The 24804-nt window shown below is 39.2% G+C and overlaps 2 protein-coding genes across 4 annotated transcripts in view; both read left to right on the plus strand.

Moving 5' to 3' along the window:
- Positions 1-54: 54 nt before the first annotated feature.
- Positions 55-6816, plus strand: hsp90aa1.2 (heat shock protein 90, alpha (cytosolic), class A member 1, tandem duplicate 2). Its single transcript, XM_042391115.1, has 11 exons — positions 55-223; positions 2463-2612; positions 2773-3139; positions 3261-3394; positions 3695-4033; positions 4148-4313; positions 4525-4715; positions 5239-5386; positions 5503-5771; positions 5881-6214; positions 6362-6816. The coding sequence occupies exons 2-11, from the start codon at positions 2463-2465 to the stop codon at positions 6472-6474; spliced, it is 2211 nt and encodes a 736-aa protein (XP_042247049.1). The 5' UTR covers positions 55-223; the 3' UTR covers positions 6475-6816.
- A 2310-nt stretch (positions 6817-9126) lies between these two features.
- ppp2r5cb (protein phosphatase 2, regulatory subunit B', gamma b) overlaps positions 9127-24804 on the plus strand; it is a 28736-nt gene continuing 13058 nt past the window's right edge. Inside the window, exons 1-3 of one of the 3 annotated variants that reach the window (XM_042390526.1) lie at positions 9127-9413; positions 9933-9992; positions 14584-14746. In XM_042390526.1, coding sequence (XP_042246460.1) covers positions 9387-9413; positions 9933-9992; positions 14584-14746 — 250 coding nt within the window. In that variant the 5' untranslated portion in view covers positions 9127-9386. Of the gene's footprint in view, positions 9414-9932; positions 9993-14580; positions 14747-23811; positions 24031-24804 lie in introns of those variants that run through there. The other 2 variants (XM_042390525.1, XM_042390527.1) reach the window with 2 other exon arrangements.

Consider the following 24804-nt stretch of genomic DNA (forward strand, 5'->3'; position numbering starts at 1 on the left):
TGGGGCCTATCAGCGGTCACCGTCGAACTGTAGCGAGGAAGATTCCAGATGGTTCTGGAAGCTCAGGTCGGGATTTCTCGAACACTCTGGGAGGTTATAAACTCAGCTGAGCTAGACTGTATCGCCGTGTATCCAGTAGAGGTGTCGCTAACCGGGTCCTGTGCGCCGCAGAAACGACCTCCATACATTTCTCACCGAAGTTTTCGATACACCGAGGACTAAGGTAAATTAATAGCATCATTTTTTTTATAACGTTAGTATTACAACGGGAGATTAATTATTATATATATATTGTGACATTCATCAGTGGTTAATATTAGCTAACGTTGGCGTAACTGTTACAAAGCTCGGTAGCATCCGTTTCCATTGAAATGTATATTTTATAAGAAGACGATAACTACTGTTAAATATTCTGACATATCTAGCTTCAAATGGTGATAATTTCATTGGAGGTAGCAAAAGATGCAATGTACCGGTTACATCGTGTTACAATTAGATTTTGACGGTATAATAACCATAGGGCTTCTATTTATGGCATTTAATAATATTAATACTCATATTTGTGCTGCACTTTTCATTTGTAGTTAATCTCAAAGTGCTACAGCATCAAAATCATACAACACACAACATAAAGAAAATAATGTAGCGTTACACATTAAGGCTACAGAGCCAGTGATCCTCGTTTGGCATATTAGCGTCATTTGCACATTACAAAACTTTTCCAGGATTATCTTGGCAACTATCCTGTCCACATTACCTTTGCATTACTCAAAGCTGGAAGACAGCAGCCACACGGACCACATGGTTAATTCGTGGTGCACTTGACAAGACAGGAATTATGTTAAAGGGCGCTACTTAATGAGATTTAATCTGAGATTTAATGAGATTTCCTGAGCAGAGGAATTTTTTCTCAGATTTTGTGTCATTGCGATGGCCCTCACAGTGTGTCAAGATCTGTGGAGTACGAGCCATCATTCACAAGAATATGAGCTTTCGATTTCTATGGAAACTGCTAGAGAGTCCTGTCGGCCTCCTGGTACCTTCTAGAAACTTGTATTTCGCCCGGGAAACCGGCAGGTGGAGTCATTTAGGCTCATTATGCTGATATGCAATTCCAGCCACGTGCTGATCAACCAATAATCAATCATGTCTATAATAACAGAAGAGTTTACTTATATGCTTTAATAGCCTGCTGTCATGATTTAAATACATTTGTGGGCTGAAAACAGTTTTTCATTGCTGTTTTCCATTTCCACTGAGGTCTCGGCTCTGTAACTTGATGAAATGAACTGTTTGAGACAATTCTGCTAAATACACTTTTAACTTTCAGCGTATACCTTTAGGGTATTTGCAGCTTCCCTGAAACAAAAATTATATAATGTAATTTCTCTAAAGCCAGACGCAGGTGGGGTTAGTCTCATTTGCCAAAGATGGATTATAGACAGGTGGAATGGTGAGCAGAGCCGGACAGTCTGTCACACCACCTGCCTGCACGAATGATACATGCCTACACATCCCCTACCTATCCTTACTGATGCATACGTCACTGCTCCCTCGGTTAAGTGGTGATGTTAACTGTAAACTGATTATTTGGTCAGGATTTTGAGAATGGCATTTAAAGGTGATTGACAATATTAAAGGATACACATGTATTGTGTAAGATAATAGCCATGTAATAAATATGGATTTAACTATAAGTTGTTTGTTGAGACTGGCAGTTTGTGGTGATGTTGCTCCCATTATATTATATTGTTGGGTGTCACTTTTATTACTCACATATTACTCGCACATTTCCTGAGGGTGATCAATGCTTGTTGTAGGTGTGTCAGCGTAGTGACTCACTGGGCTGGAAGCATTATAACTGACCACAGTACATGATCATGCACACAGGCTGTCATTTCAAAAAGGAAATAAGAACAAATAGAGCTATTGGATCAAAATTTAGTCTTATGAAAGTGTGCAGTATTATTTCATGTGGCAATGCAATTAAGAGCTGCAACGATCAGTTGATTAATGGATTAATTGATAGAAGAGGAATCTGCAGCTATTTTGATAATCGATTGTCAATTTTCAAACAAAAATGACAGACATTTTATGGTTCCAGCTTCTCAAATGTGAGAATTTGCTGCTTTTCCTTGTCTTATATTATAGTAAATTGAATATTTTTGGGTTTGGAACTGTTATTCGGATAAAATGAGAAATCTGATATCATCTCCTTGGGCTCTATGAAATTGTGATGGGCATTTATTACTACTTTCTAATGTTTTATAAACCAAATGATTATTCAATTAATCAAGAAAATAATTTTCAGATTGTTGTTAGTCCAATAATTCCGTTGGCTTGTATAAATGCTGCTTTAGAGAAACTTGCTGCTAGCTGATAGGACATCCCAAGTATTTTGTGTATGCATGTGTATTCCATGATAAACTTATGTTGTAACAAGCATCGTCCCCTCTGCTTAGATGCCTGAATCACATGACCAAGTGATGGAGGAGGAGGCTGAGACCTTTGCATTCCAGGCTGAGATTGCTCAGCTGATGTCCCTGATCATCAACACTTTCTATTCCAACAAAGAGATTTTCCTTAGGGAGATCATCTCCAACTCTTCAGATGTAAGTTTGTCTCTGTCCTTAATGTTTTATGGTGTTTTATAGGCAGTAATAATTTATTTTTGTTATATATGCCATTGTACACCAATCATAAAGAAATAAAATATGACAAATACTGAATATCAACATTTATGAATGATTTTTATTTTAATTTCTTCTCCAGGCCCTGGACAAAATCCGCTATGAGAGTCTTACTGACCCTTCCAAGCTGGAAACTGGCAAAGACCTCAAAATTGAAATCATTCCTAACAAAGAGGAACGCACATTGACCCTGATTGACACAGGTATTGGCATGACCAAAGCTGACCTGATCAACAACCTTGGAACAATTGCCAAGTCTGGCACCAAGGCTTTCATGGAGGCTCTGCAGGCTGGAGCCGACATCTCCATGATCGGGCAGTTTGGTGTTGGTTTCTACTCTGCCTACCTGGTGGCTGAGAAGGTGACGGTCATCACCAAGCACAACGATGACGAGCAGTACGCCTGGGAATCCTCCGCTGGAGGCTCATTCACAGTCAAAGTGGATAACTGTAAGTAATGTAAATGCAATTACTTAGCAGCTAATTATCAATGAAGTTTTATTGGTCAAGGAAATAGGAGGTGCCAGGGTTATCTATAACCTGCACTGACCCATCTTTTTTTTCCATTTAGCTGAACCAGCAGTACGCGGCACCAAGGTCATCCTGCACCTAAAAGAAGACCAGACAGAATACTTAGAGGAGCGAAGGATCAAAGAGATTGTGAAGAAGCACTCGCAGTTCATTGGCTACCCCATCACACTCTTTGTGAGTATTCATTCAAATTGACTAATAAATTACAATCTTACTGATGAATATTGTGTCTCAATAGCAAAATTGCATTTAAAAACACGACAGTTTTTATGTTTTATATGGCTTTAAATTGCACAGTAGACTTCTAAATTAAGTCACATCAGTTAATGTTAATAGAAGAATCCAAAAAACATGAATTTCACAAATGTATGATTTAACAACAGTGCACTGTTTTTTGTAATGGACTACAGATGTCGGAAGTCTGGCAAATTGGTTTCTTTTTTGGTCAGTGACTAATGACTTATTTTCATTCAGGTTGAGAAAGAGCGGGACAAGGAGGTGAGTGACGACGAGGCAGAGGAGGAGGACAAGGACAAGGAGAAAGACAAGGAGGAGGAAGAGGAGAAGGACGAGGACAAGCCCGAGATTGAGGACATAGGGTCAGATGACGACCACGACCATGACCACGACCACGACAAGTCTTGCGACAAAAAGAAGAAGAAGAAGAAGATCAAGGAGAAGTACATTGATCAGGAGGAGCTGAACAAGACTAAACCTCTGTGGACCCGTAACCCAGATGACATCACTAATGAGGAGTATGGAGAGTTCTACAAGAGTCTTACCAATGACTGGGAGGACCACCTGGCTGTCAAGGTTGGTCTCTTGCATATTTTGTCCAAAATATATTTTTATATTATATTATTATATTTTAAAACAAGTAATATAATCAAGATTAATAACTGATCCAATCAACTGTTTTTCCCGCAGCACTTTTCAGTAGAAGGCCAATTGGAATTCCGCGCCCTGCTCTTCGTGCCTCGACGCGCTCCCTTCGATCTCTTTGAGAACAAGAAGAAGAAGAACAACATCAAGCTATACGTACGCAGGGTCTTTATCATGGACAACTGCGATGAGCTCATCCCTGAGTACCTCAGTGAGTATTAACCCCAGTGTGGAATTATTACTAATCCAAGAGTTTAGAGAGATGTGGTGTGTGTGTGTGTGGGGCTTCAAGAAATAAATGAAGTAATCTCACTCAAATTATTAGTTTATATAAGTCAAATATAATATAGAATCAAATATATTATTTTAGTAATTTAATTCTGGTGTATTGCTAACCAATGTGTCTTTATCCTTCCGATCAGACTTCATCAAGGGTGTGGTGGACTCTGAGGATCTGCCCCTGAACATCTCCAGAGAGATGCTGCAGCAGAGTAAGATCCTGAAGGTCATCCGCAAGAACCTGGTTAAGAAGTGCCTGGAGCTTTTCACTGAGCTATCTGAGGACAAGGAAAACTACAAAAAGTACTACGAGCAGTTCTCAAAGAACATCAAGGTCAGTGCTCTCACCTTGCACTGTGCAAGCTGCAAGTTTTCCTAATCTTCTTTCACTCTCAAACTTTTGGCAGGCACTCTGTATTAAACCCTTGTGCCTTGGTTATGATACTCAATTAAATGTCATTACAAATCAGGCCAAATATATTCTGGATTCTGGCAGGATGGAGCTTACAGATTTACTTTAAAATGTGCAAAGCCTAACAAGAAGCCTTGGAATATTAGTCAATCATTATCGTTTGTTCCTCTGACCTTTTACACAGTAGCCATCTGCCTGATCCTTTGGCCATATTGTCCTTATGAAAAGCTGCTTTGAGCCTTGTTTGGAGCTCCTTACTGCCACCTTCTGTTTAAATGGTGGCACTCCTGTTATCAGTGGTTACACCTCATGGCCAATATCAGCGTTATTACATGTTTTAGTTAAAGAGATAATATAATTGTTTGCCAGAATTAAATGTCAACATCATCTTTGTTTGCAACTGTATGTTACTGACAGTTGAATGAATGTTTTCTTCGTTTTACAGCTCGGCATTCATGAGGACTCGCAGAACAGGAAGAAGTTGTCTGAGCTGCTGCGATACTACACATCAGCCTCCGGAGACGAGATGGTTTCCCTGAAGGACTATGTGACACGCATGAAGGACAACCAGAAACACATCTACTACATCACTGGTGAGGATGATCTTCATCTATAAACTGTCAACTTAAATTAAAGCATTTTGAAATCAATGGAACTGAGGTAACTGATATCTGACAATGTATCAATGTATTATGACACTGTATTTCAGGTGAGACCAAAGACCAGGTGGCTAACTCTGCCTTTGTGGAGCGCCTTCGCAAAGCTGGCCTAGAGGTTATTTACATGATTGAGCCCATTGACGAGTACTGTGTCCAGCAGCTGAAGGAGTTTGAGGGCAAGAACCTGGTTTCAGTCACCAAGGAAGGCCTGGAGCTGCCTGAGGATGAGGATGAGAAGAAGAAGCAGGAGGAAAAGAAGGCTCAGTTTGAAAGCCTGTGCAAGATCATGAAGGACATCTTGGAGAAGAAGGTGGAGAAGGTGAGCACTTAAATAATTTAAAGATAATCATTATTAAGTTTGTTATGGTGTAAAATCCAATGTTGGGTATTTTAAGTAAAATGGCATTAATACTTGCTTACCTCCACAGGTCACTGTCTCCAACCGCCTCGTCTCATCCCCCTGCTGCATCGTCACTAGTACTTATGGCTGGACGGCCAACATGGAGAGGATCATGAAAGCCCAGGCTCTAAGGGATAATTCCACAATGGGCTATATGGCCGCTAAAAAGCACCTTGAAATCAATCCTGACCACCCCATTGTAGAGACCCTGAGGCAGAAAGCAGAGGCTGACAAGAATGACAAGTCTGTGAAGGACCTGGTCATCCTGCTCTTTGAGACCGCCCTGCTGTCCTCAGGATTCTCCCTCGATGACCCCCAGACCCACTCCAACCGCATCTACAGAATGATCAAGCTTGGTCTTGGTGAGTATACTATTTAAAGCTTTCATAACATTTTATCTATACTTATTGCAAATGCCTGAATATGCTTTATTGACATATTCTTATTCAGTAACATAATTTTACTTTGCACCATGTCTTCAGTGACTCATAATTCATGTTCTCTTCTAGGTATCGATGAAGATGATCTGACTTCAGATGATACTATCTCTGCTCCCACTGAGGACATGCCCCCTCTCGAAGGGGACGATGATGACACATCCAGGATGGAGGAGGTGGACTAGATGTTTCTATTGCCTGCTAGAGTACACAAGTAGTGTTATATAAAATTTCAAGTTTAATGTTGTAAATGATCCTGGAATGTCGCCCCTCAACCCCTTTTTTGACCAAGTTCACTTTACATCCCCCTTACATTGACCATACAGTTCAGATTAATTCCTTTAGGACTTTCATTTTTTTTGTTAAGTTGTCAACTTTTTGTATGTTCAGTTGTATCAATGCGATTGTTTTTGTATTTATTGACATTCCGATGTTCTTTGTGTGTTCTTACTTCAACTGTAAATATATCAAAATTGATACTGTTATTTGAAACGGTGGGACCCATGAATAAAGGTTTACCATGTTAACCAGTCATGTTTTGTTCATGTGTACTGAGATCTCTCATGGGGATGAAACGGTATCTCTATCCTTTGTTACTTTGAGTAGTTAATTGTCACAAGAAAACATGTGTAGCGCTGAAGTACTTTTAATTTCTAGTCAAAGATAAGTTGAGTCTTACTACATTTGAGGGTCAGTTGTAGATTATTAACTTCAAACTGCTGTGAATGGGTGTAAACAAGTGATCAATGAACAAGAAGTGATAACTAATTACATCCCTGGGAGGAAATAAGCATGCATTTATTTAAATCAGTAAGACATTTGCTTCTATGGGCATTTGTAATTGACCAGTTGCCTCCATGGTTGACTCAACAACTGGCTAACATACAGTAGTTCATGGCTGCTCAAGACACATTCAAGGACATTCATGGAAAAACATGATTGGTGGATGATAAACAAACATTACAGTACTGTAACATGTTTAAGATTTTAGCCATTGTAACAGGATCTAGCAGAATTTTTGAAATGAATCAACTGAAAAGGAGGGTTTTGTTCTTCAGGGACATCACCCTACAGTCTTCCACTAGATCAGTCCAATATCCTCCAACAATCCACTCAGTGTGGACAAACTGACCAAACAAGTATTAAAAAAGGAAGTCCAGATGTCACAGAGGTCACGGTGACTGTATCCTAGGCCTACATATGGACCTTTTTCACAACAGCCTATTTGACTTGTTATAGTAGGAAAAGCACATGTGTTACAGTGGCTCCATTATATTCAAGAGCCACATTAAGTCAGTGTGACAGTGAGCCAGCATTCACAATACAGTACCAGAACATACAGAATTAACCTAATAATAAACACAGGAAATGCTTGTTGGATTTCTTGGGGGGATTTGGATGAATTAATACAGTTTTAGGAACAGTCACTGTAGGAGTCAGTTGTTCAACAAAACAGTCTGGTATGTGGGGATGTTTACTAGCCAGAAGAAAATAGAAGTTATACACACTAAAACTAAAAAAGAGGAAACTGTAATCATTGCCACAGTGAATCAATATGTAAGATAAACAGAAGAATGTAAGAGATATATAGTAACATCAAGGAACAGACTCAATTATGAGCAGGTTACAGTGGTGGAGAAAGTATTCAGTTCCTATACTTTAGTAAGGGTATCAATATGGAAATACTACATTACAAGTAAAAGTCTTACATTGAAAATGTCACTTAAAAAAATAAAGTACGTAATTATTATTAGCAAAATGTACTTTCATATCAAAAATAAAATAAAAAATAAAATGGCCTCTGAGCACTTTAATATTATATATGATATTATTGCATTATTAGCATTTAACTGTTGTAGTTGGTAGAGGTGGCCTTCTGAACTTAAGTGGAGTAGAAGCATAAAACAGCATGAACTTGAGTTATACCACACTAATACAATTAAATAATACAATCTTCCCCTGTATGCTGCACTACCAAATATAAAGTTTAAAGTTGACCATATCTGGAAAGTAAATGTGGCCATAATTATGTACAGTTGCTGAAATTGCATACACAAACGATGTAGGCTATGTTTAAAAACAAAGTATACTTTTTAATAAGTTTTTAAAATTGGGAACTTTACACATGCACACCAAACACAATAACACAAAGTGCAATCTAACATCTGTGCAATATTCCAGACCAATGATTGTATATGCAACCTTTGAGTGCCTTTTCAACCTTTTATGCAATAACTGCTGTCTGTATAACAACTTTTTATAGGGTTTAAATTCACTGAGTCTGTCTTTTTATATATTTTATTCATTTATTTATTATTGCGGTTTATATTTTATCATATTTTATATGTCTTTTTATATATTTTTATTTATGTTTTTACTGTAATGGAGCCTCCCAGCCAAAGTATTTCACATGATTGTAAATAACTGGAGTGACGATAAACATCCTGAATCTTGAATTATTATTCCATCAGTATTTACAACATACAATTTAATTAGCTAAGAGATAAGTGACAACAGATTAATTGGGAAAGGGTCTATAATAGAGCCAGTCCATCATGTTTCATGTTCTGCTATATTATGTATTGCAATCATGGATGTACAGTATAAATCATAGGTATAAATACTGTACTGTAATAGCGCCTGTCACCGGCAGGGGACGCCCAGTGCCTTCCGATGCTGAGCGTGTCAATCTGAGACGTAGGAGTCAGCTGACAGACAGCAGCCAATCACACGCTGAGGACAGGCTGAACCGCCTTGCAGTGTGGGTCGTGTCTAGTTGGTAACCCTATATTTGCGAAATATCTCGCGAGAGTGATTACATTAGCCCAAACCCTGATCTTTCCCTAACCCTAAGCAAGTGTTTTTTGTGCCTAAACCTACCGTAACCACAGCATTATCACATCATAAAAGGTAATTATTTTGTACAATGACAAACAACGAGCACAATGAAGGAACAACGCGTACATGTCTCGCGAGAGTTTCCAAATCTAGGGTTACCATTTAGACACGACCTGCAGTGTGTGGTGCCCTGAGAGTTGTCAAGGTTTTGGTTGTGTGGAGTATCCGAGAGGGGAGCAAGGGCGGCTACGTTTGTACAATGCCGAATAAAACGAAAAAAGACAAGGTGAGTTTGAGAATTAACCAAAAGGTTGTAGCGGTTGTGAATAAAGTTCGCAGGGGGTGTAGTTCAGTTTACTTAACGATAAGCCAGTGTCCCATCACGTTAATGTTAGCCAACCTTGCAATTATCACCAGCTAACTTAGCCGCTATCCTGCCAACACGTTAGCAGTTGGTTCATTTAAATGAATCGCCGTTACCGAGAAGTGAGACAGTACAGTATAATGTGAATGCACATGCTTTCCCGGACATTTTGGGTGTGTTTTTAGCTTCAATTTTAAACACTCTTTCTCATTTTAAAGGAGAAATCCGGGGTCGTGTGAGTGCTGCTGACTATTAAGTAACGTTAGCTAGCAGCAGACGTTCCACTGTGTTCAAACAGTAGACTAGGTGGGCAGGCGTGCTATATTTGGCTAGGATTTGTGCATGTCGGCATTGACTGGTAGCCTGCTTACTTGTGTTGTGTTGTTCTTCTTATCCGCTAATGTCTCGTTCATTGAAGTATTTCAACTTTTTTTCTTTCAGGAGTCCCCTAAGTCTGGTAAAGTTGGCAAGAGTGGAGGACAGGAGAATTCGGAGCATGAGGTAGGCTAACCCAGGACACCCTCTCAGACATTTCCTGGAAGACAGGGGACTTTGTCTGACACAAGTTCATAAGCTACTGATAATATCTATTTGAAAATTGACCGCATTATCAGTATGCATTGCAGTGATTCTGGTGAAGGCATTTGCTTGTTGATGATCAGATGGGATCCGATCATACCCTCAAATCAGTAAACCATTTAAAATGTGAAGAAAAATCAAAGTGATATGGCCACACAATGTTGTATCACATAATTTTTCATAGTTTAAATATGTGATTCAGATTTAGATGTAGCTTATATTTGTAATATTCTTTGAGACAGTGTGGAGGATGGTACAAGGCTGTAGTTTGTGCTCCTATAAATATGTCCTGCTCCTTATTATTGCTTGTAGTTTTTCCACAGAGAGCCCCGAATGAACCGGCACTTCTGTTGTCATGTGCCGGGCACTGCCTGGCATGACCTGTTTCTATGATAGTGACAGGTGGCGAGTGTGTGTCTTGGGTGGTACACCTGTCAAGTAGTAAATGAGGCAAAGGCATAGTGAGAACAGAAGATCTTCCGTGTAGTGGAGAGACAAAAGCTTGCTTTATTTTGGCCTCATGATTTATTGAACATATTATTTTAGTAGCTGAGGGGTCAGAATAGTTAAAAAGGGAAATGTGCTTGTAGTGGTTGAGTTTTGTAGTGTAGCAACGTTGGGTTTTGACCCTTTAATCACAGCTGTGCTTATCGTTTGTTGTATAGAAGTCACCAAGTACTGATGTTCAGATCATTGTGAGACAGGTTAGTATACCCTACTAGTGATGTTGCATTTGCAATCTTGTGCAGTAAGAACTTAACTAAAGCTTTAGATATTTAATGTATTTGCTTGGTTTAAGAGCCCATAGTGCAAGGCCACTATTAGTGGAATTACAACTGAACCCTTCTAAATCAGTATCTCGTGTGGAGGCACCATGCTGCAGATCTTCGGTTGGATAGTCTGTTTCTGTTGGTGAGTTGAGCTGTTCATTTATGGACCTGGGTTGTAGCACTCTCATGACTCATGCTGCTGTTTGTTGATAACCTGGTGCTAAATTACTTGGAAGTTCAGGACAGCAGCCAATCAGTTGAATTCACCAAGATATTTCCTCCATTTGGATTGTTGACTGGTCATTCTGTGCACACCTTTTCTAACAGGGTATTCATATTAGTACACTTTCCAAATCCTTTGCTGCTGAGTATGTGTTATAACACTTACGCAGTACGCAATACGCAGTTAAAATATTGATATTTAATTAAATGTTAGTATTAATGCTGGTCTTTGTGCATGTCTTACTACTATACTATTATCAGGGTTTCCCTGGATTTTTTTGAGACAAAGGTGGCTGGAGAACGTGAGTGGTCCGGCGTACACGGTTTGTGTGTACACCTTTGGAGTGTTGCGCGCTTACGTGGAAAAATCATAATTTGACAGACAAAAGTATCTATGGGGATTTAAATTTTATACCAAGATGGAACAAAGAGATGAAAAATAAAGGTTGTAACAAATGACTGTGTTTATTTTGTAGGCCTGGGACGATGCTTATCTCCCGATTCGATTCAGAATCGATTCTTGATTGAATGAATATAAAAGGAGGCACTATTTTCAGCTTCTTACTCCAGTATACTGGGTGCCAAACCATTCACTGGTGTTCTTATTCCACTGAAATAAAATATGAAACATAACTGGCACATAAGATAAATGGTCTGCAGCCTTTTTATTTTAAAAAGTTAACTGCATTAATGAATTAATGAATTAATATGAGAATTTTGAGAATAACAAACTGAGAGTGAGGCGGAGTGCTCCACTGTGTTGTTATTAACGTCATGTCTCCAGCAGTGGAGAGCAGCCTCTCTGCTGCACTGTTAGCTTCAGGGAAAGACATTGCTGTCCAACACGCTGAGAGGCCGCAGGGTTTTTGAGGTGAAACAGACTGAGCACGGAGTTATTTTCTTCACGCCGGAGTTGGTTTAAGTTGTTTAATGCTGCAGTGTGAGTTGGTCAGCCGGTCTTGTTTGTTACTGCTGGAGTTTGCTGCTCCGCTCCGCTAACATTAGTCTCTGAGTGACGGCATAGAAAGTTCACAATATACAATATACTTGCAATGGTAATTATTTAGTCATTAAATCAAAACATGCTTGGAACCGCTGCCTGTTTTGAAGATGAAGATGCACTGCCTTCGCAGTTGAGCTCTGCCTGTTTCGTTCCGTCAGTATCACATGCTGGAATTTTCAACAAAGGCAGGGGCCAGTAATACTTTCAGTTAGATAGGCAGGGAAAACCCTGCTATTATCATACTACTTTACTACCCACCCATAATCCATAAGGCAATCAGTAGAGTTTCAAAGAAACCAAATTGCCCTCACTTGAACTGCGCGCACACGATGATAACGTGAATAAATAATTTACTATTTTGATGATTCAATGTGGGATGGAGAACAGTCTCCAACATCTGACAAAATATGTCAAAAATGAAAAAATTGCACTGGCAATGAAGACTAGTAGTTTCACCATAATGGGAGGGTGTACACTTCCGTGAATCAACAAGAGCTGCAGTGATTAATCGATCAGTTGATTGAGAGAGAAAATAATCAGCAGATTAGTCGATAATGAAAATAATTGTTTGTTGCAGCCCTAGAATCAATTACTGTGCCATAATGTCAACAAATAATGTGTTGAGCAACAATGTTAGTGCCACAAGGCTGGGATTTGTCTTAAGATTGCCAGTCGGTAACCATTTGTATCAAAAGCCAATGCACCAATCTACCTAACCTGTCAAGGTGTACAATGAAACAATGGAAAAAATAGTAACATGGTCAGTTGCCTTTGACTTTTTTGCTTGCATATGGATTGAGTCACATCTGGAAAAGCCAAAGGGTACCCTCATTCCACGTTCCAAACTGTTAAACATTGTGTTGGTCTTGTGTTGTAATAGCATAGGCATCTGGTGTGAATCATTGCATCAGATTATTGCACTGTATGGTCATATACTGTATTTATATAAGAATATAAGGGCATTGGGTCCATGTGCACATTAAATAGTGAATTTCCCTTTTCCAAGATAAAATGCACCTGTTAACTAATTCAACAAACATAAGTATTAAGTCGGACATCTTCATTGACCTCAATCACTACGTCTAAACATCACTGAGCCATTATGGAAAGATTTAAACTTCCTTCATTCTTCAAAAAAATGTAGTTTTTTCATGCTCATTTCTGGAATGACCGCTGTTTGAAAAGCAAAAGTTGGTCCTCTGACTTACTAGAGACTTAATATTCATGTTGTAGTGTCTGTTTACCACTGTTTTTTTATTGTAGTGTCATAATACTTTTTGATATGATTTCAGTAGCTGCTGTCATTCACAGTTTAGTGCTTTGTAATACAAAATTACACGCTTGTCAATAATAAGGCTTAAAGAATATATCAGTTTCCTATTTTGGATCCCAGGTAAGATAAAACTGTATATTTTATTTAAATGATTCATTAGTGTGTTAAGCAAAACATACAGTTTGTCCTCTCAGCCTTAATTAGCTATATAGAGTTAAGAGATTTGATCCTACTCAACCTTATGAATTCATTTTTTCCTAAGCTGTGGGTTCATCCTCCTGTCCGCCTCTTGTTGGGTAATAATCCTGCTTGCTGTGGTGTGTCAGCAGCATGCAACAGATCTACTAATGCAACAACCTTGTGTCTAATTGAAATTGCTGGACTGCAAGCTGTTGTTATGTTACCCTCTGCCCCTCCTTTGGTCTCGTAGGAGTGCTTGAGACTGAAGCCTATGTATATAATATATATATATAGGAGGGCCTCATTGCTGTCTTTTACCAAACAAATCTGTGAGCAATACATTAGAAAATCATAGATGACGGGTTCTTTTTTGGGCTGAGAAGAGGAAGAGTTATCTTTTGTACTACATGAATATTTAGTGTAGTTTACTTTACTGAACAGCTTGCTCGTGCCCCAGTTTTAAGCTCCTGTCTCGTAGTGCTGCAGACTGCGGCCAACTTGAGCTGGGTCTTAAATGAATTTGATAAATCCCTTGTGACTCAGACTGATACAGCTCCACAGCTGCATCTGGTGAAATAAGCACTGTGCCATCAAGTGTGTGTTGATGAATGGATCCCACCAGGCAGGTGGAGCCAGCTGTGAGAAACTTGCCACATTCTTTAGACCCAGATCTGGCTTTTGTCACATCTGTTGACCCACACCTGGGTGGCTTGATTCATGGCTAAGAAAACCATAATAGTTATTTTTTTCCGTGTTAAATGTTAGCTTACAAATGCATTACTATATACAGTATCCATACATTTGGTAAAGTGTGGGTTATGACCTCAGTTACATGATTGCAGAGACTATCTTGTTGAGTAAAAAATGACATATAACATAAAAGGACCCATCTAACGTATGACATTCAAAGTGCTTTATTATTGGCTACATGCACACACTTCTGTCAGATTCCTAAGGAGGTAATTGCCCTGTCTTTCACACTTTGTGCACCACTATAGGCCTGTCAAGCATGAGCTTGCTCTGCATCACTGTAACTTACATGTGGTTTCTCTCTTCTTTCAGCAGGGCTCTAACAGGAAGGCTAGCAATAGTGTTCCTCCTACCACTCAGCTGCTAAAGGGGAAACAGCCAGGTTCTCAGACACCTGTCAAAAAGGACAAGAGGCAGAGCTCCTCTCGCTTCAGCTTGAGCAACAACAGGGAGCTGCAGAAACTGCCTGCCTTCAAAGGTATTTACCTGTACAACAACTCTAAATCCTTTCACCCTAATCACATAATGAACTACCCACTGCCCCAGACTTGGTTATGGAGCTGTTGCATTCACATACAGTATATACATATACAGAAGTATTAAGCAGATAAATTGGTGCTTTATAGGCAAAAATAATGAATTTAAGATGTTTGTAAGCCTGAATTTAAGATCATAAATCACCCAGAAGCTTTACATAGAGCAGAATCTTCCTTTAGGCCGGGGTAGATAAAGACATGGGCTGCCTGCTTATGTTGTAATATGTAAGAAATGCCTGTAATCTTGACACAAATAAGTGTATAGTTCACAGACATGTATGCTTACAAACACACACTCAGTTATTCACTCATTCTGTCCACGCTGAATGTCTATGAACATCCCCTGCTGCATCACCCTCTGTTTAATAGCGAGCTGAGCATGACATTATGCAATACATGGAAACAAACAGAGGACGTACATGGCATGGACTTTGCGCTGGATTTAGCCCAAGCGTCTATATTTAGTGGTAATCCAGAGATAAAGCTTTAATTCCACGGTCCTTGTGTTTCAGGATGTTGCCAGTGACTAGATAAGAAATGTCTGGCAGCTCTACTACTATTCCTTCACTCCTCGTCCCCTTGTACAAAACTTTTTGGCAGATCTTTGCAGATGTTTATTGATGTTTACTTACACGTCAAAGCCCGGTGCCAGCATAGCACCAGATGGAAAAACAAGAAGTGGACACTGCCGTTAGGCCCCTGGGCATATTGTCTATGCATGTTTGTGTGTCTGCATGCATGAATACACAGAACAACGCTGTCCCCTGTCTTTTCCCAGCACATTGAAAATAATTATCTGATTTAAAAAAATGATTTTGGAGCTGATAGTGGAAAAAGATGGCGAGAGAGACAATTGCTCTATGAAATGCAATAAAAGGTTGCTTATCAGTGCAAAATATAAAGTTCAAATAGTTCTCTGTCTGGAAATTATTAAAACATAGGAGAAATGGAGAAAAAAATCAATCCAGGGCAGTGTTGTCATTGAAAAAAGTTAAAAAGCCTTTTAGGAGGAAACTGAACTAACCCATGTTGACCATACATTTTAATAAGCTAAACAGAGCTCTTAAATAGTTTTGACATTGGAGGTGTTGCTTGGCAGCTTCAGAGGAAGAAGCAGAACAATGCACCTCTTCTTAAAGACACATTTTATTTTATTTTTGGATTTTAAAATGACAAGAGAAGGAAGCTTTTTTTGCTATTATTATTATTATTATTATTATTATTATTATTATTGAATCAAAAGTGTGGCACAAATTAAATGTATTATTATTAAGACTACGGGGCTGTCATAAACTAGAATTCTATTGAATATCATCTCGTTTCGTAAGGTGGTGGATTGCATGCATAATGCTTATATATACTTATTTTTCTTAGAAAAGAAAGCCTTGGTTTTGTTTTTCTTCCCACTCTTTAAGTCTGAATACACGCCTGGCAGTGAGCATCATCTCTCTACTACACACTAGAGCAAAGGCAGAATTCCTCTTCAGGGAGAATTTACAAATGTTATTTCTGTCTTTGCAGGACTTGGGTAATAGGACTTGGGTAATAGTAACTATCTGGGACTGGGACTTTAAGCAACAGCTGCAGTTTTGTTACTGTGTGCCACTTTTTCACCATTTAGACTTTTCTGTGAGATTAGAATTAATGGACACATGAAGAAGTTGATTTTATATATATGTACACCAGTAACATTATCTTGGTTAGCCATTACCCTTGTACTGTGTCAAGAAACTAATAAGTGTTACTTCATTTCTGATAAAGACTGCTTATTTCCCACAGTCTATTGAGAGCTTCGATAACACTCTGCAAAACCTTATCCCACAGTGGCCCGGTAGATGTTATCACTTAGTCCTGTCCAAACAGGCTCCTCGCTTGGCCTGTTTTCATTCCAGGCATGTTCACCACCTCCTGATGGAAACACATGTCCGTGAGCCTGTCCTGCAGAGCCACAAGGTTGAGGCGAAGCCCTGACCATAAGCAGGCTATTCCCATGAACTCACCCCAATATCAAGTCTATTTGTTGGGACTCCAGAGCACATTTTTAAATGTCCCAGCTTTTACATACAGTAGCATAAGAGTTAAATTGCTTTCTGTTGAAGGCCTTGTTTGGTGAGCTGCTGTTTGTGCCTATATGTTTGTTAAAAGACACTACCAAAGTACATAAATTAAGAAATCTGCGTTTTGAATAAATGGTTGTTGGAGATTTCCCTGACTGCAGCTCATAAAACAGGAGATAAATGCGCCACAGCTGCCTGTTTGTCTAATTATAAGTGTGTACGTATTTGCCAAAAAGCTCAGAACAACAGTTGTTGCCTCTGTATGTGTTCTCTTTTATAGCATGAGCTATCCTGCATGAAGCATCTTTCTCTCAGGGTTTGTTGCCATCTGCTGGTTAGAGTATGAAATATTTGAGTCAATGTTAGTTAACTGGAGCAAACATTTTAATTGACAAGACAGTAATGTGATATAACCTGCACCTGATACTATAGCTATACAAAACAAACAAAACCAGGTGGGAGGTAAAATAGATTCTTATGTTAATAAATTGTTTTTGCAGATTATTGCATAATGGTTGTGTATAGTATAGTTTAATAGGCCAAGCAGCATATAGAATCTGTAGACATGTTGTCCACAAAGGGAAGAGAAAGATAAAAATGAAGTTTCTACTACATTTGTCATTTCTAGGAATACTAAAGATTTCAGGAAACAATCTCCATGTTGCATCAGGTACTACAGAAGTCACATCACTTGCGATAACAACAGAACAAAAGAGTGTGTAACACTGTTTGCGTAAGACAATGAGTGTACAATAGTGTTTGCTTAACATGTATCAGACCAGTATGTCTAGGCAATGCATCAGCAGCAGCAAACCTCTAATACAAGAGCACTCAATGTTAAGATCACTTACACTGATATGCTTTTTTTTTTTTTAAACACAGTTGGCAGATACAGAAAGCAAGATGTAGACGATACATATCCTCCTCCAGCAGGTTTTAGGGAGGATTTCCTCTGCAACACACAGGTGTTTGTGGTAGAGGAAAATCCTCACACACCTTATGAGAATTACTTCCCGGGTCACACATTGTACATAAAAAAAAAAAAAAACAAGAAACAAAACTCACTAGCTCTGATCAAACTGTTGATGCAGTAAATAATGTGCAGTGATTTTGGGACAGCAAAAAGATGTTGGGCATGACTATGCTCTCAGATATACTCAAGTAATATGAAAAACAAGCCATAAAAAAACAAAAGAGATGCAAATGTTAAAGTAAATCATTTCAAATGCAAATACACTGGGCCTCATGCAAGAACCACCTGTACTGATAGATTCATTCTTAAATATTATGTACAAGTGGTTTAAGAGAATTTGTAACATTTACCAGTTTTCTCATACTTTTTTCTTCGGTAAGAACGGCATTCTTGAGTGGAGTGGTCCAGTCCTCTAGAGACATTGTGCATTTTTCCACTGGGCTAAAAAAACTAATTTGACCTGAAATCATGTTGCCTCCCTCAGAATGAAATGTGTTTAAATATGATAGCGAAATTAGGGTAAAATATTTAACTAAGAAAAACTTAATGCAAAATTATATTCACCATATTATCATCATCATCGTCGTTTGCTGATTTACTGTGAGATTTTTTTTTTTTAGATGTTATGATTTTTATTGGCATATTTCAGCATTGCAACTTATACATTTCAGTAGTCGTTAGAAGAATTCTTGCACTCACAACAGTTTCCTCAGCATCTTGAAGCAGATGTCTGTCCAGTATCATCATCTTTTACACAACAGTGTAACACCACCTACTGTAGGCTTTCTCTTGTCTAATATCTCTGTGACTGTCACATCCCCCTTGACAGCTTCTCATATTATTCATGGGCTGCTTTGCTATAGCAAGACATTTTTAGTATCTAATTTCATATCAGACTGTATATTCCATCATTATTTATGTCACAGTACAGCGCTGCTCTAGTGACACATTGTTGTAGCGTTGAGCTACAACAACGAAAACATTACTATTTTCAAATTTTTTTGGGTCACCTGTACACTTGTGGCACTGGCACTGCTACAGTTGTTATGATTTTGTCTGCTGATTTCCGACAGTAGGACTTGAAGGTCTTTGGTGTGAAATTCGTCTTTTACTCTTTCGTAACATTTTTGTGAATGAAAGTTTTGCACAGTCGGAGCGAAACACATATATTTAGCCACATATTGCAATTTTAGGGTCGTTGATTATGTTAATGATGAATAAATAATGAGAATGTGCACCTTCTTGTGAACAGGTGGCATTCGTCAGGCTGAAAAGAGCAATTTTTAGTTTGTCCAGTTCAGAGAGTTTGGTGAATCCGACTCGGAACACGTACATGCAAATCTCGCAGAAAAAAGTAAGAAAGATTTAAGATAAGAATCCTAAACTTTTCTTGCATGAGGCCCATTATTTGCTTGGCCTGCTGAGGAAGGCTTATACCTACCCAAGAAGATTTTTCAAAGTGTTAATCTCGCTCTCAGGTTTCTCTGACTGTAGAGAGTTGAAAGTACAGCTAGCAGTTTGAAATTGCATAATTTTTGTATGACAGGTGAGGAGGTAGTTTATCTGTAATCCACAATAAGCCACAGTATATAAAAACTGTAATACATATTCATTTATAGACACACAGACCAACCCGCTTGCCACCAACTAGAATCACCCAAATTAAAACTGGCAACCTGTGGACATCATTGTGATAAATTGCTCCGTAGTAACACAGTCTTAGTAGCACCATTTGTGATGATATCTAGTGAGTGTATTCAGCCTACAGTCATGCGGTCACAGGTGTTTGTACTTGTACACATTGCACAGTTTTCATTGTGAGTCCCAATATAAAACTGACAATTGCAGCTGAGAATCGTAGCTGTCTGCCCCCTCATTTTTTCACTCTATGTGACAGTAATACAGAGCGGCTGTAATGAACACAACTTCTGTAATTTGAATAAATCACTCTTGAGTAAGCAGATAAATAAAAATTCATCTAAGATACATCTAAGATTTCTATCCTTAGAAGCTGCTAAAGGAGAAATTTAATTTCTGCTACTGTTAAAAGAGCATGTGTCCTCAGCTGTGTTGATGGGTCTGTTTCTCCAAATAGATTCAAGCCTTACGGGCTTATTACAGAAGACCACGACATTGCGATGGGAAGATCAGCAGACCTTTTTAAATTAATCACTCAACGGTGAATTTAGAGAAAGCTCTGTCATAACACAAGCAAGCTCTCCATCCCATCCCGGACAGACTCATGATGTCTCACAAGTTCACTGTCTTTCCACTACCAGAAATAGCACAGACACAGCAAAAAGCTCAAGCCTGATGAATGCACGTGCCAAAGAAGCATTTGGAGAGTATTTGTAATGAGTGGGTGTGTTTAGCGTTGTCTTGTCTTGGTCAGAACAACAGATCTTCAGATTGGATTGCCTCATGACTAGGGAACAGAATGGCAAGAAAAGAGCCCTTTATACACTCTGACTAGACCCTCAGTCTTAACAGTCAGTCAGTCAGACTTTCTCTTTCTTTTGTCTAGATTAAAAGATTTGTGTTTGAAGTCCACAATTTCTAGAAAGGTTTGCTCTAGCATCAATTTGTATCTTTGTAAGTGTAAAGAGAAACTAAAAAATAAAGTCCAATTCTGCACTCAACAGCCAAACAACAAGAACATGTGTATGTATGAGACATCACTACTTATCTAGTAGCGATTAGCAGGTATACTAGCCGACACAGGCAGACTGTAGAAATCAAGTGCTCTAGCCAAATGTGACATCCCATCTTGAACCACACCAACACCCCCAAAGCAGAAGTGCAACCAAAGGAGGAGCTGATGTGATAAAACAGTTGTGTTCTCTAAAGACACAGTAGATAATGCATTTTCCCACGGGCATTACATAAAGTAGCTGTAGACATAGAGGAACTTTGACCTAAAACACATTGCTTTGGTTGTACAGTTCAGGTACAGCTACATCTTCTGTGCAAAGAAACATTATTTATAACAAATTAGGATGTTTATCCATATAAAAAGACAGATATGAATTTAACGTTCTATATGCAACAAGTGCAATATTGAACACTTTGTTGCACAATTCATCCTGCATGTAACACAGAAATAGTATACAGAAAAAGTGAAGTCTGCATGTGATTAAGCATTAATCCTGACTAGCAAACACTGAAATACAGTGTAATGTACATTTTTCTTTCACTATGAGAGTTTTTAAAAAAGAGAACCATACACTGAGCTTTGTAAACTACACACAATCACTCTGTTTACATAGAAAAAAATGTGTGGATTGACATTGTCAGGTACAGGTTATAAAATGCTAATCCTCATGTTGTAAGCAAAGTCAGTCCTCCTAAAATGTGTGGTGCTGCAGCAAATGTTAGCAAATAACAAATTTGGACTATCACTGTGTGCATCGGTGTGCTTTTGCTTGGTACTTCAGTGCCTCCATGTCAGCACAGGGTATGAGTTGTCCCTGTGTCCACTTAAAACCAATTCAAATAGTATGACACAATTTGATCCTATCAACCATAAAAACTTGGAGGGCATTATACAACATCTGAAATCCTCCTCCTGCTGCCTTGATATTCTGCCAACAGGCTTTTTCAAAAATTTTTCTAATTGCATGGCCTCAGATCTTCTACAAATTGTCAACACATCTCTCAGTTTTCTTCCCACAGGCCTCGAAAACTACAGTCATCAAGCCACTCACTAATCTCTCACTAATGAATAATTATAGGCCCATATCAAACCTCCCATTTTTAAGTAAAATCATTGAAAAAGCTGTTTTCAACAGCTGAACAACTTCTTGGCACTAAACAACTGTTTTGGTGTCTTCCAGTCAGGATTTTGTCCACACCACAGCACTGAGACTGCACTTTTTAAGGTCTTCAGTGACATCCACTTAAACACAGAGAGTGGCAGAATTTCACTCTTGGTATTATCGGATCTCAGCATTCGACAGTCGACCACTACATCTTACTAGACCGACTGGAAAACTGTGTGGGACTTTCTGGCACAGTACTAAACTGGTTTGAATCCTACTTAAAGTACAGGGACTACTTTGTATTTACAGGTAATTACACATCTGAGCAAACAAAAATGACATGAGGAGTTCCCCAAGGCTCCATTCTGGGGCCTCTTCTGCTCAACATTTACAGGTTCCCACAAGCTCACATTATGGAAAACAACAAAATGATTCAGACCGCTGCTGCTCGAGTCCTCGCTAAGACCAAGAAAGTGGATCATATCACTCCAGTTCTCAGATCTTTACACTGGCTTCCTGTCTGTCAAAGAATTTATTTTAAAATACTGCTGCTGGCGTATAAAGCGCTGATTGGTTTAGGGCCAAAATACATTTCTGATCTTGTGCTACATTATGAACTATCCAGACCTCTCAGGTTGTCTGGGACAGGTCTGCTTTCTGTTCCTACAGTCAAAGCTAAACATGGAGTTTTTATGCACCACATATCTGGAACAAACTCCAAGAAAAATGTAGGTCTGCTTCAACTCTCAGTTCTTTTAAATCAAGGCTGATGACTTTTCTGTTTGCCGCTGTCTTTTATTAAATCAAATTTGAGGCTTTTGATTAATATCTTACACTGCACTGTAACTTTTACTCCTGTCTTACCTGTTTTATTCTATTTTAGCTTATTTTTATTTTCCATTTAACTATATTTAATTGTATTTAAATGCCTTTTTATATTGCTTTATGTTGCTTTTACAGTTTGTCTAGATACCTTTTTATGTTTTATGTAAAACACTTTGAATTACCTTGTTTTTGAAATGTGCTATACAAATAAACTTGTCTTGCCTTAGTTGAGGAGGCAAAAGGCAGTAGTTGAAATCATTGTGCCTCCACCTTTTCTGCACCTTGTGCATGTGCAGTATGCTTGTGTACATATGCTCCCCATTCTCAGAGCATGATGTTACATACAGTACACATGGGGTTTGGTGATCGTATGTAGTATGCCATGACTGTGTAATAGCTCGATGCACACTATGATTCAACCCTGCTCCCTAATATGGTGCAAACGTTACAGGATTTGTAGTGCTGTGTTAGTTGATTGGCAGAAGAGTTATCTTGTTACTTGCTTAATATTTATTTATCAATATGCTTTTTCTGTATTTGAAGGACTTGTTTAATTAGACATAAGTATCATTTTATTGTGTTGAACTGTCTGCGTCACTGTAGAGTTGCGCTTTTCCTGCAAAGCCCTTACAGTGCAGGGTTTTGTCGCCCAGTGCTTTTGAGACAGACAGAGTTCTGCTCACTGCATATGCACATCCTGTGTTGCTCACATTGAGACTTCCTGCCTTCCTGTTTCTGTCACATACACCTGGGCTCAGGCTGAGAGCCATCTGTCATGCAAAAACCCATACGCACACATGCACACACAGACACAGACCGTCACAGAAGTAAAAAGGGCTTTTATCTGACAAGCGGTGTCAGACAGCCTCTTGTCTTGCTCAGCTAATAGTTGATTTCTAGTTAACCTGTTACATTTAGTAGATGTTTTTATATTAAACAGAAATTCTCAAGATTGTCTAAGCTTGGCCTGTGGCTTACATGCTTAACACTTGTGGTTATAGATGTGTTATTTTCAGCATATTGAACTTTATGTGTTGCTTTTGGGTGTTGTAAGTTTTTGTGTCATATGTGGTGTTGAGGTTTGTTGTTGGGTGTAAGGCTGTGAATGGGAAATTACAAACATCCTGCATGTTGGTCAGTAATGTTTATTTCCTCTTCTTGTATTTCTGTACCTTTCTTGACAAGCTGAACTGACGTCAGAGCTGTATTTTGTGTTTTTTAAAGTCTCGACAGATGTAGCTGCTCTTGCTCCAGTCACAGTAACAATCCCACCCCTTCCCCCTTCAGCCCACCAGCCAATCCCTTCCCTCATGTTTATTTATTCTGACAGCCAGCCCATGTGATTGTGGCCAGCCAATCAGGCGGCTGCTGTGGGGGATGACATCACTAACTAGCTGGTTCCCTCCAGCAGCAGGGGAGCTTCATTTTCTGCTCCGAGTGTTCGTGCTAAAATGGAGGCTGGCTCCTCGCCTTAGCCTGGGCAGCCCTCTTCTCCCCTGTCTCCTGCCTCAGCTCACTGATGTTGGCATGTACTAGAGCTGCCAGTGGGATGGTTCTGGATGCACCGAGCTCCAATGGGCCTTTCCAGCCTGTGGCCCTCATGCATTTTAGAGGTGAGAGTAGGAAATTTGCCTCCTCTACTGCTCTGTGTGTGTGTGTATGTGTGTGTGTGTGTGTGTGTGTTTCAAGGGGAGATGGGCAAGAATGTTGCTGCCATTCAGCAACTGCAGTTGCTAATCAGAATGTTGTAAAAGGAAATATTTGTGTCAGCTGACTTTTCTGAAAGTTCCTGCAAGAGACTGAGAGTGTTTATCCTCTTACTGGTGGTGGCAGGAGTAGTTTTGGAAGAGGAAGTGGGGGATTGTGTTTGTGTGTCAACGAGGAAGGGTTTTTGCCAAGGCATTGCATAGTTTAGCCTCAGTAGGGAGGGAGGGCAAGAGAGTAAGAAGGAGTGCTAGTTTTGAGTCTCCCATCCCCCCATCAAGACTGCTGATGTCATAGGAAGTGAGGTCAAAGCTTGTTGTTGGCGTTTGTGTGTCTGTATTGTGTTGTACCTGGGTATCTGGTGTCATTTGACACATGTGTAAGTCGAAATGAACTGCTTGTTTTTGCTGAATCTCCAGTAGGCTTCTGAGTTACTGTCTCAGCACACAGGGTGGAAGTTGGGACCTACAGCGTTTTAACTGTATCGGATTGAGCATGGAAAACAGAAACTGCCACTAGAAGAATGCTTGCGTCTGTATAAGTGTTTCAGTATCACCAGTTGAAGGCTAACGTTTGTTCATGTGTTGTATTATTATTTTCTGCAATCAAACTTGCAACATGTACATGCAAACACAAAGCATGTGCAACACACACTTGCTACTAGCACCAAGATGTTAGTCCTA

The sequence above is a fragment of the Thunnus maccoyii genome, chromosome 17 (genome assembly GCF_910596095.1).
Source record: "Thunnus maccoyii chromosome 17, fThuMac1.1, whole genome shotgun sequence".
In the NCBI taxonomy this organism is placed as follows: Eukaryota; Metazoa; Chordata; class Actinopteri; order Scombriformes; family Scombridae; genus Thunnus; species Thunnus maccoyii.